Source organism: Podarcis vaucheri (genome assembly GCF_965113315.1).
Source record: "Podarcis vaucheri genome assembly, chromosome: 11".
NCBI classification, from domain to species: domain Eukaryota; kingdom Metazoa; phylum Chordata; class Lepidosauria; order Squamata; family Lacertidae; genus Podarcis; species Podarcis vaucheri.
Window position 1 is genome coordinate 58275588 of NC_138749.1, and position 17796 is coordinate 58293383.

A 17796-nucleotide genomic window follows, 5' to 3' on the forward strand; every position below is an offset into this window, starting at 1 on the left:
GACTACATGGATACATATTTCTGTTTCTAGGATTGTTCCTCTTCAATCCAAACATAACTTCTAGGTTTTTTAAGACCTACCCTATAGGTAAAAATTATGATGTACTTCTGTTCCAGGGCTACAGAATTTAAACTACACATCTTTCCTTTCCATATTTACAACTTTAACAGCACCCAAATTGCTCATTTATCAGAAAAGGAGGGTGGTTCTTCTTTATTATTGCCAATACCTCCATGCTCTGAAGAGAACATGAATACGCTAAACATAAACCATCTTAACCAGGGTTCACAAATCCATTTAAAGCTGTTGTTAAGATGAGAATTCTGGTCAGCACTGATGCAATTAGAACAGTAAGGCATAGCTAAAGCAGACATGAGAAAGGAAAGAGAGAGCAGAGCTCACTCCTGACTCTTAACCTGTTTATCATCTGTAGAATATTGGATAATAAATTCTTATTGCGTGAAGATGTTCTGAATGATGTTTCTAATCTTGAATAGTATACAGTCAGAACATATTAAAAGCAATGTATTTCAAAATGCTTTGAACAAAATCTTGCCATGAAATTGATGATCTGTTACAGACTCAAAAACATTAAAAACAAATGTATCACAACTGCAATATGTTCGTCTGTGAGCCTATCATACTACAAATATGTGAACAAACAGCAACTATTAGAAACAGGATACTTAGGACATAGCTGAATTGGAAAAAGGATGGAAAACATGGGTAGAAAGACATAGTACTGCTTCTCTATGAATTTTAAAAAAACCCAGAGTTAGAGTCTCAGAAAGCAGACTGCTACTGAACTAAAGGATGCCCACTTAAGGAGCACCTCCTTAGTATTATGAATGCAAATAGAACATTTGCAACCATACAGATGTTAACTGTAAGTGTTTTGTTTTGAACAAAAGCAACTTAAGTGATTTTAAAACAAGATTATAATGGATTATAATGAAGACAAAAGAATAGTTCATAGTTTAGGAGTTCACTTTTCACATACTTCAGCGAATCCATGTAGAAACAAATTCTATTACTCAAAGAATGCTCTCTCTTTTTTCAACGTAAGCAACATGCCTTTGCTCATCCTTGCCCATTGGAGTAATTTCTCTTATATGGTTTCCCTTTGCTTTGATTAAACATGTTCTGCTATTGTTCCTTGACTATGATGACTCATTTTCTTGTATAACAGAAAAAAATGGAATGCTCTCTAAAGTACATATTTTTCAACTGTAATCACCGACCTGACATCCGCCTTTGACAACAGTGGAAAGAGCCCATCATTCCTCTGAACATCAGTTGCGCAAGTTTTCCTTTTAACTTCTGCCCAGCATCCTGCAGCAATAGTGAATGTAGATGCTGGCATTGGCATGGTCACATAATAAAACCAATTTAATACACCTATGAAAAAAAGAGCACAAGTTACGCTCTGCATTGGCACTTGAGCTGCTAAATCCAACACATTGTTCTCTGATTCGACTTCCCATCAAGCCTAAAGGTTAGATTTCTTGTTGTTATTTTATTATTCAACCATACTGTTTTTAAAAGATCATACTTTATGACTATATAGAAGTTATTTTTTCCACTATCTAGTACAATAATGAAAAAGTAAGCCTTTCACTTCATGAAAATATTAGGCAAAAGTGTCATGGTAGCGTTCACATCTCCACAATCAGACCTGTTTCCATTTTAATAGCTTTGGTTCTATAGAAATAATCCAATACACTCAATTTGATACTAAGGGTTGAATCAAGAAGGACCCTCTAATAGCTTCCTTTCTATAGTACGGTTGAATTTTAAACATCAGACGTAACTATTTCTCAATCATCATTTATCTCAGGTATGGGGAACTGGATCTGGCCAGCTAACCAATTGCTCTTTGAAACTTGTCTTTGTACATAACAGATGAAAGGGAGCATGGATTTTTCCTTAATCTTGAGATCCAGTAAACTGGGAGGAACCAAAGTAGTTCTCAGTCTCTGAATGCTGACAGGTCAGCTCTGTTGTCCTTGAAGCCTGATGTCCTAGTTCACAAATGCATGGCCACGATGACTGAAATACCAAATGAAGACTTGCACATCTGAAGCAGCCATCACAGATCCAACCAACACTACAGACAGGGGTTTCAAATCACACAGTGATTTTCAAACACAATCAGTATATTGTGCAATCAACTTATACGTGCACATATGAATTGGTTTCAACTGGACTTCAACAGCTTCAACACACAGGTTCCAAGACTAAAAGCATTTTGCTTTACCATATCCTCCCTCATTCATACTTCCCCCAAATTCTACAAAATAAACACTGGGTGCTTCCAGACTGTCAATATTTTGGGGCAGGATTCAAGCACTTACTGGCAAATTGAGGGTGTTGATTAAATTCAATTGTAATTGATTAAGAGGTCTAGCAAAACAAAATCATTTCTCAAAAAGATTTCACTTCTTGAGATAAGGAATGTGAGGAGAAAATGTCCTAGAAATTGGAATAAAACAATGTCATCTAACCTCTCCACAAACAAATAAGAATAAACCCTCATTAAATAGTCAATGTAATCTAATCTCCATACAAACAAATCATGATGAATGCTCAGTTGGTTGCCTGGAAGTGGCCACAGTGGCAATTTTCAAGTCAAACAGTAAACTGAAATTATATGAGAGATAACAATTGAAGAAAACTCATCCAAACTGAGAGTCAATGATCCCAAACAAAAAAGATGACAAGGGAGAAAACAGTATAAAGAAAACAGGGGGTTTCGTACTTAAACAGTGGTTTAAGTACACAGCTTTGCAAACAGTGTTAAAAGAACAGGATAGTTTTACCAATCCTGCACTACAGTTTAATGAAAACAGTTAAATAGAATAAAACACCTAGGTTGCAGGCAGCACCAGCAACATTAATCAGGAGTGAAATTGCAACACGTGAAGTTTCATAAAACAGCTGTTTCTCTTTTTATCTTTTTCTCTCTCCTCACGAAGAGATTCCAGAGAAAAGCTGCTTACATACCACCACCACATCTGCTATGCACTACTCTATCATTGTGGCTTAGAGACAGAGCTGTGAACCAGGAAGTCCCTGGTTCAAACTGTTCATCTATTATAAATTACTAGGCTGCCTTAGGGCCAAAGCAGACAGTGACGTAAAATGGAGAAATGTCCCTATATTCACATGTGTGCACAACATTTTCTGCATATAAGAGACAGCTTCCCCCAATTCTAGATGTAAATTGATAGCTAAATAAATGTGGATTCTCCCATCATGCTGAGTTTGACTCCTGGGTAAGTCACTACTTCTCACCCTCAATTTTTCTTCTGAAATACAGTGGTACCTCGGGTTACAGATGCTTCAGGTTACAGACACTTCAGGTTACTGACTCCGCTAACCCAGAAATAGTACCTCGGGTTAAGAACTTTGCTTCAGGATGAGAACAGAAATTGCGTGGTGGCAGCAAAGGGAGGCCCCATTAGCTAAAGTGGTACCTCAGGTTAAGAACAGTTTCAGGTTAAGAACAAACCTCCAGAACGAATTAAGTTCTTAACCCGAGGTACCACTGTATGGGGATAATTGTTGCTTAATTATGTTAATGTTCATCTCAGTAAGGATTACTAAGAAAATGCATATGAACTGTTGTGAACACTTCAAAATTATGAAATGATTACTACGATTTTAGGACCCTTCCTGTTGACACATAGACTGGGGTCTTGAGTTTGTTTACCCTAGTAGGAGTGCCCTGAGCAAACCTTGATTCATGTGATTCTCCCCTCAATGAAAGGGTGGGTGTGACCCTTCCTAATTCCCTCTCTCCCTTCAGCCCCCTGTGCCACTGGAAAATTTGCTCTGCAGGATTGGGGGAGTCTCCGGGACAGCATGAGAGGAGGCACAGGGCTTGGAAGTCAGTAAAAACTGACACTCTCCCTTCCCTTCAAGCAGTGTGATCCTTCACTGGATCTTGAGCCCTTCATGAACGAAGTCCTCTTGTGAACCCAGCCCTTCCATTTACAGAAGCCTTGCTATGATCCAAGCTATAGTTTATTATTATCAAGGTTCTACAGGATTCGTGGATTGTAGCAGCTTTAGTCCTCACCACAGCTAGAAATTCTGAAACTATGTTCACATACCTATGTTGTATTCCAATTATGCATGATATTTCCTGAAACTACAAAGGATTCAGTCATTTGTCTATTTTCACTTGCAGTCTCATTAATCTCATTTTAATTCTTATTATTCCTCCTTTTATTGTTTCAAAGAACTCACTGAACTTTAAAAAAATTAACTAACTAAACTTGATTGTCTTCTTCTCTGTTCCTGATGCAGCTTTTCTCTTTTCTTTGCCTTTCTGCCCTTAATGTTAAATTCTCATCTTCCTCTAGTATTTTTGGTGCTATTGTCTCAAGAGTATGCCCTTGTGTGGCTCCCTTGGACACAGCACCACCTAGGGTGGAAATGAAAGAAATATTCATGGAAGCAATGCAAATTTCCATGTGGCACTGAAATGGTCCAACTGGTATGCAGAAACACTGGCAAGACTTTGAACTGTGACTCAAGTTTCCTGCAGTTCCTACAGCACATTTTAAACAAAACTTTGCATGTAAATAACTGGTGGAGGATTCCAATCTGTTCACAAGCTATGCAGAAATATATTATTTGAAGCAACATTATTTCTACATTTGGAACAATAGTGCTATATGTGAAAATAGCATTCTAAGTATATTATTGCAATTTAAATTGTTTTAGGATTGATCGTAATATATTTTACATCACTTATTCTCATAAAAAGCACATTGAAATAGATTTGATTTAATTTAACAGTTCTTGTATATGTTGCCCCGCCATGTATCATCATTATTGGGAGTCATTTTGGACTCACAGCTGTCCATGGAGGCACAGGTCAAATCTGTGTCCAGGGCAGCTGTTTACCAGCTCCATCTGGTACGTAGGCTGAGACCCTATCTGCCTGCGGACTGTCTCACCAGAGTGGTGCATGCTCTGGTTATCTCCCTCTTGGACTACTGCAATGCACTCTACGTGGGGCTACCTTTGAAGGTGACTCGGGAACTACAACTAATCCAGAATGCGGCAGCTAGACTGGTGACTGGGGGCGGCCGCCAAGACCATATAACACCGGTCTTGAAAGACCTACATTGGCTCCCAGTACGTTTCCGAGCACAATTCAAAGTGTTGGTGCTGACCTTTATTTTATTTTTTTATATAATAATGTTTTATTGTTTTTTTCCAGATAGAGATTATTCAACAAGTTATACAGAAAACTTATGCATTTACAGAAAGAAGAAGAAAAAAGAAAAAAAAAAGAAAAGAAATTGGTTATTTCCAAGCTTGTTCCAGTCCATTATCGAACTTCCCCACGTCTCCCCTGCATTGCATTCTTAACAAATAAAATTTCAACAAATTATATCCTTGTTTCATACGTTTCTTTCTTTTACCTTAAAGCTTACTTTTTGGTTTAAATTACTTATTGTCATATTACTTTAATCAGCCAATATACTTATCTTTCCACCCTTTAAACATTTATTCCTTTCATTAATTCATTATTTATTTTCATTGTCCTTCACTCTCCTTGCTGGAGCTGTTTTTTCCCAGTCGTGCGAAATCTTATAATTCATATAATTTGTAAAACTTTTGCAAATAGTCCTTAAATTTTTTCCACTCCTCCTCCGTTGCTTCTTCTCCCAAGTCTCGGATCCTGGCAGTCATCTCAGCCAATTCCATGTAGTCCATCAGCTGCGTTTGCCATTCTTCCAGTGTGGGCAAGTCTTGAGTCTTCCAGTATTTTGCTATAAGAATCCTTGCTGCTGTAGTTGCGTACATAAAAAACGTTCTATCCTTCTTTGACACCTTTTGGCCGACGATGCCCAAGAGGAAGGCCTCTGGTTTCTTAGGGAAGGTGTACTTAAACACCTTTTTTAGCTCATTATAGATCATTTCCCAGAAGGCCTTCACCCTAGGGCATGTCCACCACAGGTGAAAGAATGTCCCTTCGGCCTCTTTACACTTCCAACATCTATTGTCAGACAAATGGTATATCTTTGCTAGTTTGACTGGGGTCATGTACCACCTGTATATCATTTTCATAATGTTTTCTTTCAGGGCATTGCATGCCGTAAATTTCATACCGGTGGTCCATAACCTTTCCCAGTCTTCAAACATGATGTTGTGCCCAATATCTTGAGCCCACTTTATCATGGCCGATTTAACTGTCTCATCCTGAGTATTCCATTTAAGCAGCAAGTTATACATTCTAGACAATAACTTAGTCCTAGGTTCTAACAATTCTGTCTCTAGTTTCGATTTTTCCACCTGAAAACCTGTATTTTTTTTATCCGTCTTAAATACTTCTTGAATTTGGGCATAATGAAACCAATCCTGCACCTTGTCTTTTAATTTTTCAAAACTCTGTAATCTCCAGTTGTCTCCAATTTTTTCTATTATTTCGCCATATGTCGGCCATCCGGCCTCCATATTGAATCTTTTCCGCGCCTTGGCCTCCACTGGTGAAAGCCACCTCGGGGTCTTACTTTCTAACAAGTCCTTATATTTTATCCAGACTGTAAAGATTGCTTTTCTGACAATATGGTTTTTGAACATTTTATGTGTTTTTACCTTGTCATACCACAAATAGGCGTGCCATCCTAAAGAATTATTAAACCCTTTGGTGCTGACCTTTAAAGCCCTAAACGGCCTCGGCCCAGTATACCTGAAGGAGCGTCTCTACCCCCATTGTTCTGCCCAGACGCTGAGGTCCAGCGCCGAGGGCCTTCTGGCGGTTCCCTCATTGCGAGAAACAAAGCTACAGGGAACCAGGCAGAGGGCCTTCTCGGTAGTGGCGCCTGCCCTGTGGAACGCCCTTCCAGCAGATGTCAAAGCGATAAACAACTACCTTACATTCAGAAGACATCTTAAGGCAGCCCTGTTCAGGGAAGTTTTTAACGTGTGATATTTTACTGTATTTTTGGTTTCTATGGAAGCCGCCCAGAGTGGCTGGGGAGGCCCAGCCAGATGGGCGGGGTATAAATAATAAATTATTATTATTATTATTATTATTATTATTATTATTATTATTATCCCCTTCAATTAATGATATTGCTGACTTTGGTTTAAGTTTGGATTGTTGTTCCCTGCCTTCAGAATAATATTTAAAAAGATTTTACATTTGCTTTTTTTAAAAAAAATCCACTAAAATATTATATTAATCTGGCACTGATTTGCACAGAACATTTTTAAACCAAATTATTAGCAGCATAATGTCAGAATTGGTTAAACTGCTAAAATATGTAGCATTTCATAAACATGATTTCAGTTACAGAAATCATTCACATACATTGTCACCATATATCTTAAAGTGTTTGAGGAAGGTTCTAAGATTCCAGTTATAAACACCTATATGTGGAAAATGTCCAAAATGAACTGAGTGGGATTTACTTCTGAGTAGCATGCATATAATCAGGATAAGAACAGTTAAGGCTAGGTCTAGACATGTCAGAGAAGCGATTCAGTTAAATGCGTTGTAAACTCATACAAGGAAATCCAACAGGAAAAGATGAGACTCCACAGCGCCATCTGGTGTCACAGTGTTATATCACATATAAAACGCATATAAAATGCTTTTTATTTACCAATCTAGCTGAGTCTTTTGTATATTGAAAAGCCTTCTAGAAATTATTGCAAATAAGCCGCTTTGTGCATGGTTTTTGTGTGGGAAAGTGGCATACAAATAAAAAGAATGAATGAATAAAATCCATACATAATTCTTATACAACTGACATGACACATCCTACCCAAGCAGAAATTGTTATTGTGAGAAGGCCCACAATATACATCAGGATGCAATGCACTGTTGTTTTTGTTTAGGGATGGACAAATCACTGTATTCCCATCTTGTGCTCATTTTGTTTAAAAAAGAAGCTCCATTTCACCCCATTTTTACACAGACAAACAGTACTCATGACATGGGCCAAGGTTTGCCTTTGTCTTCAACGTTCAGAGCTGCATAAAGCAGCTCCATGGCCATGCACTAAGATATTTCTTTTTAAAATGTTCCCAGGAAGGGAATGTACAACATAATCTACAGTCCCTTCCTGGCAAAGTGCTTCTCCCCTCCCGACCCAAGTACAGTTCCACAGAAAGGGGCTGTACATTATGATACACAGTCACTTCCTGGGACAATATCATGTGAGACTTTTAACCATGCCTCCCCGGAGTTGTTCTAAGCAGTCCAAAATTTAGAGAACATTAAAAGGAAGGGGCAGCCCTTGGACTACCTCATAAGTATGGCACCTTTGCATGGTTCATGATCTATGTTTTTATCCATACAGGAATCTGAGGAGAGCAAAACAGGAAGCTTCATTCAAAAATGCAGAGCAAACTAGAATCCTCTGCAACCCTAGTTTTGTTTTTCTAAAGAATATTATTGCCATCTATTTATTTTCTTTGAAAGTTGCATTTAATTGTTTGAAATTTGCATTTGTATTAACTTTGGGGAGCCATATTTGGAGAATTTTCAGTCAAAAATCACCACAGAAATAAACTATAACTAATAGTCAGGAAATTGCACTCTAAGACTTCTAGGTAGCTTCCGAGCAACATACAGAGGATTGCACTGCATCTCCCTACTTGTGTTTGTAACATGCATCTGGGTTTCAGTTGGTTAAAACTAATAAAGCAATAAATCTGGCCTGGGAGCAGTGAGAAAGAGTAGAGTGGTTGAAAACCAGGAGAGAAGGTGCAGGTGATGATTTTTTTCTGTGCCAGATCCATGCTATTCCATCTCAGGGAGAAAGAGCAGATTAGGATCTGATGGACTCATGGTTGGCTTTACACCCATAACTTTTGTTTTAATGCCCTAAGGCGGCCACCACTGGCAATATTGTCAGCAGTAATGTTCCACACATTGAGCTTTCCACAGCTGTATTGGGTGCCTGCACAGCTGCTGGAGCCCCTACCCCACTCCAGTGGAAGCCTAAAGATGCCAGCAGATAGCTGGTCCACTATAGCGCCCCCCCCCCCCCGCAGCAATGATCAAGGCATTTGGATTGAATTTTAAAGTCAGGCAAACTGGTTCGATGCCTACACCAAAATGGAAAAGCAGAAATGAGCCTTGCACATTTCTAAAAGATTTGCTAAAACAAAATATATTTCAGTCCAAAGATCTGACAACCCAACAAAAACAAAAAAATGCCTTTAGGCAGGCCCAGTGCAGTATCCACTATAAGAATATTTTGCACATTTACTTATTTGGCACATTTATTTCATGGTTCCTTCCCCAGTTTATCCTTGCAGTAACCCTTTTAGGTAGGTTAGGCTGAAAGACTGTGAGTGTCCCAAGTTACCCAGGGAGCTTTAGTGGTGAGGATTCAAACCTACATCTCCCCAGTTCTACACCAATACTTTCTGTAAACCACTTTGAGGCTTATTCTTACAATCAAGCAGTACAGAAAAATTATGAAATGAAATAAAATAAATAGTCTGATCACTATATTATTAATTAATATATCACTCTGATTTCATCCACGACATAAGAACACCATTCCAATATCACAAGTAAACACAGTCACAAACATTTTAGATCAGGATTTCATATCTTATGAGTTGTTATGATAGATGAAGATATTATTGTTATTAGTCTCTTCAGCTAAGTAAAAGGATAGTAATGCGTTTTGTGACATCTACAAAATTGCTAACTCCTGCAAGTCCAAGACTTTGCAAGGAGAGAAAGGGATTAACCACGAATGAAGACATAACTAGAAGAAACAGACCAATAAAGGAATGGGACATGTAAAAGAAAGTAGAATGCAATGGGCATCAGAAAGAGGCGGAGTCAAAGCAAGGTTAATTAAAAAGGAGAGCCTGAGAATTTTAAAGGACTACTGTATGTGGCAGAAGCTCTGTTCTGATATAAAACACTTATTAAATGTCATACATTCAGATGGCAAATACATGCTGTACCTTCTTCAGATTCTGTTGGTTCCGCTACATTTTCACCACTCATTAAAACAACAAAGCATGCATCTGCTCGGACTGTAGCTTGCCATGTTGACATGGCAACAGGCGGTTCTTGGCATGGAAAAAGGGCCCTGTTGTTTATTGGAGACCCCGCTGTATAAACACATGGCCTATAGGGAAGAAAAAAAGATAAGAGTGAAGCAATGTACACCATAACTGCAGAAAACCAAGTTCCCAGTAGGAATGGAAATTAAAAGTATCAATACCCACAGTGCATCTCGTCTCCTTCTGTCCTCAGAAGAAAGAATAAAACACTGGATTTTTAAAAATGCATCTTTAAATGCAATTTAAATAACGTCTGGGTTGCCCTTTCATTTCTTGGCAACCATAAGGCAGGACAGAAACACAAGACATATTTGCTACAAAAGAAGAACACTTTTTCACTACTTAGAATCATGTCATAGTACGGAAATATCCACAAACTGATCAAATATCAGATATAGATGATCAAATGTCACAGATATTATGGAAATATCCATAAATTGATCAATTATTTTATAACAAGAAAATGCCTGCCATTAAGGCAGGTTTGACTGGCTGTGTGAAAGGATGGTCTGGCTGCTGTAAGTGCAGTTCTCCAGTGTGGGAGCACAATGACTATCAGGGCAGTCCACAGACTGTGACACTGCAGCTTCCTGCAGAATCCCTGTCACTGAGGGTCAGGTCACCCAGTATTAGTGAGGGAAGGCAGGCTGGGTCCACAATGGTTTCCCAAGTCCAGCGCTTTGCTTTCCCCACACTAGTGAATGGCAGCCACTCACATATGTAGAAAATAGACAAAGGTTGTATTCAAGGAGTTGTTTGGAATGGGGGCTAAGCCTGTCCTAGCCTCTGGCCATTTCATGGTCTGAACTGGGGCAGGTTTTGCCACCTTTCTATCAGCATAGGTCCACCTGTATGGCACTAGTCTGGATTCAGAATTTTCATCAGCATGCCAGTCTGGACTAAACAAAGCGTGGTTGACCAACAGATCAGACACAGGATTCTTTTTTGTACATATGACAGCTAGAATGTTGTTAATTCTCTGAAATGAGTAGTTTATAATCTAATTAATTTATTCTGGTCACACTTCTTTCCAGAGATACAGAAAGTCTATTCAAATTTTCAAACTTTCACATGTTAAGTACAAAATTTTAAATGAAATTGTTAGGAAGCTGCACGGCCCAGTGACCTTTTATTTCTGTCTTCTCAAGACTTTTACTGCAGTAGCCCAGCAGGACCCACTCTTTTATCATGATATTCACTGAAGGGAGAGGAAGCACAGCCAGACCACCTGTTACCTGACGCATGCTGTTATCCTTCCACACAGAGAGACTTTAACGCTAGAGCTAAAAATATTCATAAGAATGCCTTTATGGAACTGACTGCCACTCTTCTTTTTTAAATCCTCACAAACTCTAGTGGGAAACGTCCACCTATTCACCAGACTACACTACATTAGGCAGTGATTTAATGAACTGTTAATTCATGGAACAGAAATATTAGACTTGTTAAGTCACTTGTTAACTAAAAGGTCTCCAAGCAACCTACCTTTAAAAACATAAATATACAGCATCTTGTTTCATAATCATATAAAACATTAACATTTTCAAACATCACCTACAATTCATTACACTCACACCTCATAACAGCCCTGAGAAGCTTTGGCAGCACACTAACAGTAGGCCAAAATCATCCCAGTCCATCCGAAGTCTGTGAAAAAAGCTAAGTATTTACCTGGCACTGAAAATATGTCAACAAAGGCATTAGACCTCACTGGGTAGGACATTCCATAAGGAGGAGACAACAACTGAAAAGGCCCTCTCCCTTATTATCACCCTCAGAAGAGGAATCCAGAGAAGGACCTCAGAGTGCCTGGGTAAGTTACCCAATAACATGCTTAGACAGATCCATGGTTGTCATGGTGACCATGAAGTCCCAAACAGCCCCTCTGTGTGATGGTTGACATTAACAGTCTTAGGACCTCTTAATGCAATGTCAGATATCATATGTGTCAGCTCAGGCAGGGGGACGGTTGGGCAGTAGAGTGGGCAGTATACCAACAGTATCGCCAATCTGTCTCATTAGCCTAACACAAAGTACAAACACTCCAGAAAAACCAAAAAGATGGAAAACAAACTGAAGCTCAATCCAGATAAAACTGAGGCACTGTTAGAGGGTGGTTCCCTAGACCGAATGGATGGGAAGTTGCCTGCTCTTGATGGGGTTACAATTCCTCTGAAGGAGCGGGTACGTAGCTTGGGAGTACTCTTCACTCATCTGGTGTAGCTTGAGGCGCAGGTGGCCTCAGTGGCATGGAGTGCCTTCCATCAGCTTCGGCTTGTGGCCCAGCTGTGCCCTTATCTGGACAGGGATAGCCTAACACTCCAGTGACCTCTAGGTTTGATTAATGCAACACATATGTAGGGCTGCCTCTGAAGATGGTTTGGAAGCTTCAGCTGGTGCAGAACTCAGCAGCATTGGGGAAGACGGTTTGAACATACTACACCGAACCTGGCCCAACTGCACTGGCTGCCAAATAGTTTCCATGCCCAATTCAAAGTGCTGGTTTTGACCTAAAAATCCTTAAATGGCTCAGGACCTCAAGGATAGCCTCTGCTCATACAAACAGTCCCAGACTCTGCATTCATCATCTGAGGCCCTTCTTCATGTGCCTCCTCCATGTGAGGTCCAGAGAGTGGCAACGCAAGCATGGGCCTTTTCTGCAGTGGCTCCCCATTTGTGGAATGCTCTCCCTAGGGAGGTTCACCTGGCACCTTCATTTTATATTTGTAGGCACCAGTCAAAAATGTTACTCTCCAACCAAGCCTTGGGCTGATTAATATTCTACAGCCTTTTAAATGTGTTTCTGGGAAGGGTGGTGTCAGGGAACTGACATCAGAGGAAAGGGAGGTGGTAGGGCTCCCAAAGACTGGGAGAGAGTCAGCAGCTAAAGCAGGGACAAGGAGGGGGAGCGAGGGGTCTCTGGAGGAGGATCTCAGTAATGCTGAGAGAGACGCAGCAGCCCAGGCAGGAAACAGCAGGGGAGAGAAAGGGGTGAGAGACACTTCCAGCGAAAATAGCGGGGAGGTGTCAGAAGCAACTGCAGGGAGACCCATGCTTCGCCGGAAGCTGCCACGTCGTGAGTCCAGGAGACGCGTTTCCGTTAAGGAACTTCTTTGCTGGAAGCGCTTCCGCAGGCAGCCACTGTCAGACTCTACTAGTGACTAGAGCAGACATGTCTGAGGAGCTCTGTCACACACAGAGGTTTGTGGGGCCGCACAAACTCTGAAGGGGCACTATTTTAAGCACAAGCAGCTAATCATCCCCTGACAGCAGTCTGACAGTCTCTGTACGCTGCCTGTGCAGGAGAAAGCATCATGAGCAACCCAGCCGGAACCGGAGAGGCAGGGGTTGGAGCTGGTCCAAGCTTGGAAGAAAGGTATCAAGCTCTGGAGGTCCAACTTGCGCTGCAGACGGCGAGGCTCGAGGAGAGAAGGGCTCAGGATGCTGACAAAAAGGGGAGAACCACTCAGTTCCCCAGAAAGGTACCAGGATTGGTGCAGAAGTTTGGGGGGGACCCCAAGGATTACCATGCCTTTAGGACTGAGATGCAATATGCCCTGAATGTGCAGTTTGATGAGTTCCCTGATGAGGAATCGCGAGTTGCTTTCGTAATTGGGCATCTTGAGAAGGGGGCGCGGGACTGGGTTCGACCCCTGATGGCAACGCACAACGATATCCTAAAGGACACTATGAAATTCTTTCGTGCAATGGATATCATGTTTTCCAGCGATATTGAGGAAGGGGTGGTGCGCAGACAGCTAATGGCTTGCAAGCAGAGAAGCAGATCTGTCCGTGAGTACTGGACTGAATTTACCATGCTGATTCACAGATTGGGGTGGGATTTATCGGCAGCACCCATTCAGATGCTATTTGAAGAAGGTCTTTCTTCAGCTGTGAAAGACGAGCTGGCCAGGAGCCCCAGGGCGGTGTCTATGGATCAGCTGACCAAATCTGCGCTGACCATTGGAGCGCGCCAGGAGGCAAGAGCCTTGGAGAGGCGGGAAGGGAGAGGGGAACGTTGGAAGGAGTTACGCATTCCAGACATTCCTGAGCCAGCTTTCCCGCCGGCAGAGCCGATGGAAATCGGAACAGCCCGCGCGCGCGCAGTTTCAAAGCCCAGTGAGGGGGCGAAGAAGGAGGGAAAGGGAGCCCGGAAATGCTATCTCTGCCAACAGCCAGGCCACTTTGCCAGAGTCTGCCCCCAGAGGAAGGAATGGCAAGGGATGGTGGGAGCAGTTGAGGGGGAAGAGCAGGGAGAAACGGAGCAGGTAAAAGCCAACGCCTGGTTGCCAACGTCAGGGCACTGCAGCCAGGCCAAAGAGCAGTGAAAGTGCCCGTGCCAGAAGCTCCTCGACCTGCTCTAGTGATTGAAGTGTCGCTAGAGCTGCAAAATGGACACCCCCTAAAAATAAAGGCGCTGTTGGACTCAGGCAGCTCCTGCAATTTTATGAGCAAGGAGTTTGCTGCTGAACATCAGATACAGACTATCCCTTTAAGCAACCCCCTGCAGGTGACCACGATCGATGGCAGGGAACTGTTGGGAGGAGGAGTTAGCTTGCAGACCGTCCCAATGATAATGAGGGTGGCAAGGCACACAGAACTGATAGCGTTTAATGTGGCCACCTTGGGAGGCGCTCCCATTATTTTGGGAATGAGCTGGCTAGCCTTACATGATCCGCTGGTGGGCTGGCATCAAAGAGTGGTTTCCTTCGGTTCAGCACATTGCTTAGAACACTGCAGGGGGGAAAAGGGGTCAGCAGGGGCCCAAGCCACCCTAGCAGGGACTGAAGTAATGGAGAAGGGGAAGGTGCCACCACAGTATGCTGATCTCAGCGACGTGTTCAGCGAGAAGGAAGCTGACCAACTACCCCCGCATAGGCCCTTTGATTGCCAGATCAATTTACTCCCTGGAGCACAGCTTCCTGTAGGCAAGTTGTATGCCATGTCAGACAGGGAAATGCAGGAGTTGCGAGCGTTCATTGACAAGAACCTGAAGAGAGGCTTCATCAGAGAGTCCAAGGCAGCGGGGGGTAGCCCAGTGTTTTTTGTGGATAAAAAAAACACGGACAAGCCGAGGCTGGTATGTGACTTTCGGCGCCTAAATGCAGTGACAGAGCCGGCGGCTTTTCCTATGCCCAGGATTGATGATATTTTGACCAGGGTGCGAAAAGGAAAGATTTTTACAAAGCTGGACCTAAGGGGGGCGTACAACCTGATACGTATAAGGAAAGGGGATGAATGGAAGACCACCATGTTCACCCCTTTGGGGGCATTTGAATACCTCGTTATGCCTTTTGGATTACAAACAGGCTCCGCGTGTTTTCAAGCCTTCATGAACCACGTACTGGGGCCTTTGCTCTACAAGAATTGCGTGGCCTTCTTAGATGACGTGTTGGTGTATTCGGAGAATGAGGAGCAACATGTGAGAGACGTCAGAGAAGTGTTGAGCAGGCTGCAAGCCAACAGACTGTGGGTGAAACTGGAGAAGTGTCAGTTTCATACCAAGGAGGTGGAATTCCTGGGGTACCGCTTGTCAGACAAGGGGTTGGCCATGGACCCCGGCAAGGTTCAAGCGGTGCTGGAATGGAAAACACCCAAGACCAAGAAGGATGTGCAGAGGTTCCTAGGGTTTGGAAACTTTTATCGTAAGTTCATCCGAAACTTCGCCCACCTGACGGCGCCCATCACGGACTGTCTCAGCAGTAAAAAGAAGTTTGTTTGGACGGGGGAGGCGGAGCGAGCGTTTGAGGAACTGAAAAGGGCCTTCGCCTCTGATGAACAACTTCTACATGTGGATTTACAAAAAAAGCTGAGGGTCGAAACAGACGCTTCTGACAGAGCCATAGGGGCGGTGCTTCTTCTGCAGCCGGGGAAGGAGGGGTCAGAGTGGCGACCGTGTGCCTTCTTTTCGCGAAAGCTGAACAAATCTGAGAGGAACTACACGGTGTACGACCGGGAACTTCTTGCGATTCATGAGGCCTTCCGGAGATGGAGGCACCTGCTAATTGGTGCACAACAGAAGGTGCAAGTGTGCACGGACCATAAGAATCTAGAGTATTGGAGAACTGCGCGAGTGCTCAACCAACGGCAGTTGAGATGGGCCCAGGAGTTCTCCAAATTTAACTTTGAGATTTGTTACGTACCAGGCCCGGAGAACGTTAGGGCGGACGCTCTCTCACGCAAACCTGAATATTTGGAGGGAGAGGGTGCACCCGAAGAGACCCATGTCATTCCCGAGGACCGCTGGGTGTGTGGGGCGGCATTGGTGGGGCAAAGGGAACTGGTAGAGGGAACGGTGCAGGATGAATACGCCCAGGACAAACTCAGGGGTCTCAGGAGGGAGGGAGACAAACCCGGGGGTTTTGAGGAGAGAGATGGGGCGTTGTACTACAAGGGAGCGTTATACATACCTGAAGGGGAATTGAGGGAAAAGGTACTCAAGCAACTGCACGATAGCCCCACAGCAGGGCATTTTGGGCAACACAAAACCATGTGGCTGGTTACCAGGGAATTCTGGTGGCCCAAGGTCAGGGAAGATGTGCGGGAATATGTGAGAGGGTGTGACCGATGCCAACGAGCCAAGGGGGAGAGGCGGGCACCGGCAGGTTTATTAGAACCACTACCCACGCCGGAAAGGCCATGGGAGGCAGTGGCAATAGATTTCATGACTGATCTGCCCAGGTCCAAAGGGAAAACAGCCATCATGGTTGTGGTAGACCTGTTAACCAAGATGGCCCACTTTATAGCCTGCTCACATGCGGTCACAGCGGAAGAAACCGCTAAATTGTTTGTGGAAAAGGTGTTTAGGCTGCATGGCGCCCCCTTGAGGGTGGTTTCTGACCGAGGGAAACAATTTACTTCCAGGTTCTGGAGGAAGCTCATGAGCTTATTGCATGTAGAGGTGAATTTCTCTACTGCCCGTCATCCAGAAACCAACGGGCAGGCGGAAAGAGCTAATGGTGTCCTCCAGCAATATTTGAGGTGTTATGTGAATGACAGAGAGAATGATTGGGTGGAGAAGCTGGCGTTGGCAGAATTTGCCTACAACAATGCAGAGAACGTGTCCACGGGGATGAGCCCTTTTTTGGCTAATCACGGGTGTCATCCCCGAGCCTTCCCAGGGGGGGAAGGGGAGAACTGGAGCGTTCCAGCCGCAGAACAGTTCGTTGAAGAAATGGAAGCGATACATCGCCAGCTCCAACTTAATTTAAACAGGGCGAAGGAGGAATATAAGAGGCAGGCAGACAAAACCAGAAGGGAAGGGGAAAGCATTAGGGTGGGGGACCAGGTGTGGCTGTCCACCCAAGGGTTACCATTTAAAGGAGGTTGTAAGAAGTTAAGACCCAAAAGACTGGGCCCATTTGAAGTCACGCAACAGGTCAACCCAGTGGCTTTCAGACTCCGGTTACCGAACCACATGAAGTTGCACCCAGTGTTCCACAGGTCGTTGCTGTCACCGTATATAGGGGACAGAGAGGGGAGGGTCAATAGGGGACCAGCTATGGAGGAAAAAGAACACAGCTACCATGTAGCGGAGATTCTCGATTCCAGGTGGAAGGGAGAGCAAGTAGAGTATTTGGTAATGTGGGAAGGGGAGCCGGAGTCGGAAAACACCTGGGTCAGGGCAGAGGATGTAGATGACGAGGTTTTGATTGAAACTTTTCATCAGAGATTCCCTCGTAAACCCCAGCCAGTGGCGAGGTTCCGGAGGGAATACTTCGCCACCACCGACGAAGA

General features: G+C 43.2%; 1 protein-coding gene across 9 annotated transcripts in view; it reads right to left on the reverse strand.

The window, feature by feature from the left end:
- AOPEP (aminopeptidase O (putative)) overlaps positions 1–17796 on the reverse strand; it is a 193287-nt gene that overhangs the window by 159925 nt on the left and 15566 nt on the right. For all 9 annotated transcript variants that reach the window (XM_082241560.1, XM_082241558.1, XM_082241559.1 and 6 more), the window contains 2 exons: positions 9958–10124; positions 1242–1398 (listed from right to left, as the gene is read on the reverse strand). In XM_082241560.1, the coding sequence (XP_082097686.1) occupies positions 1242–1398; positions 9958–10124 (324 nt within the window). The remainder of the gene's footprint in view (positions 1–1241; positions 1399–9957; positions 10125–17796) is intronic.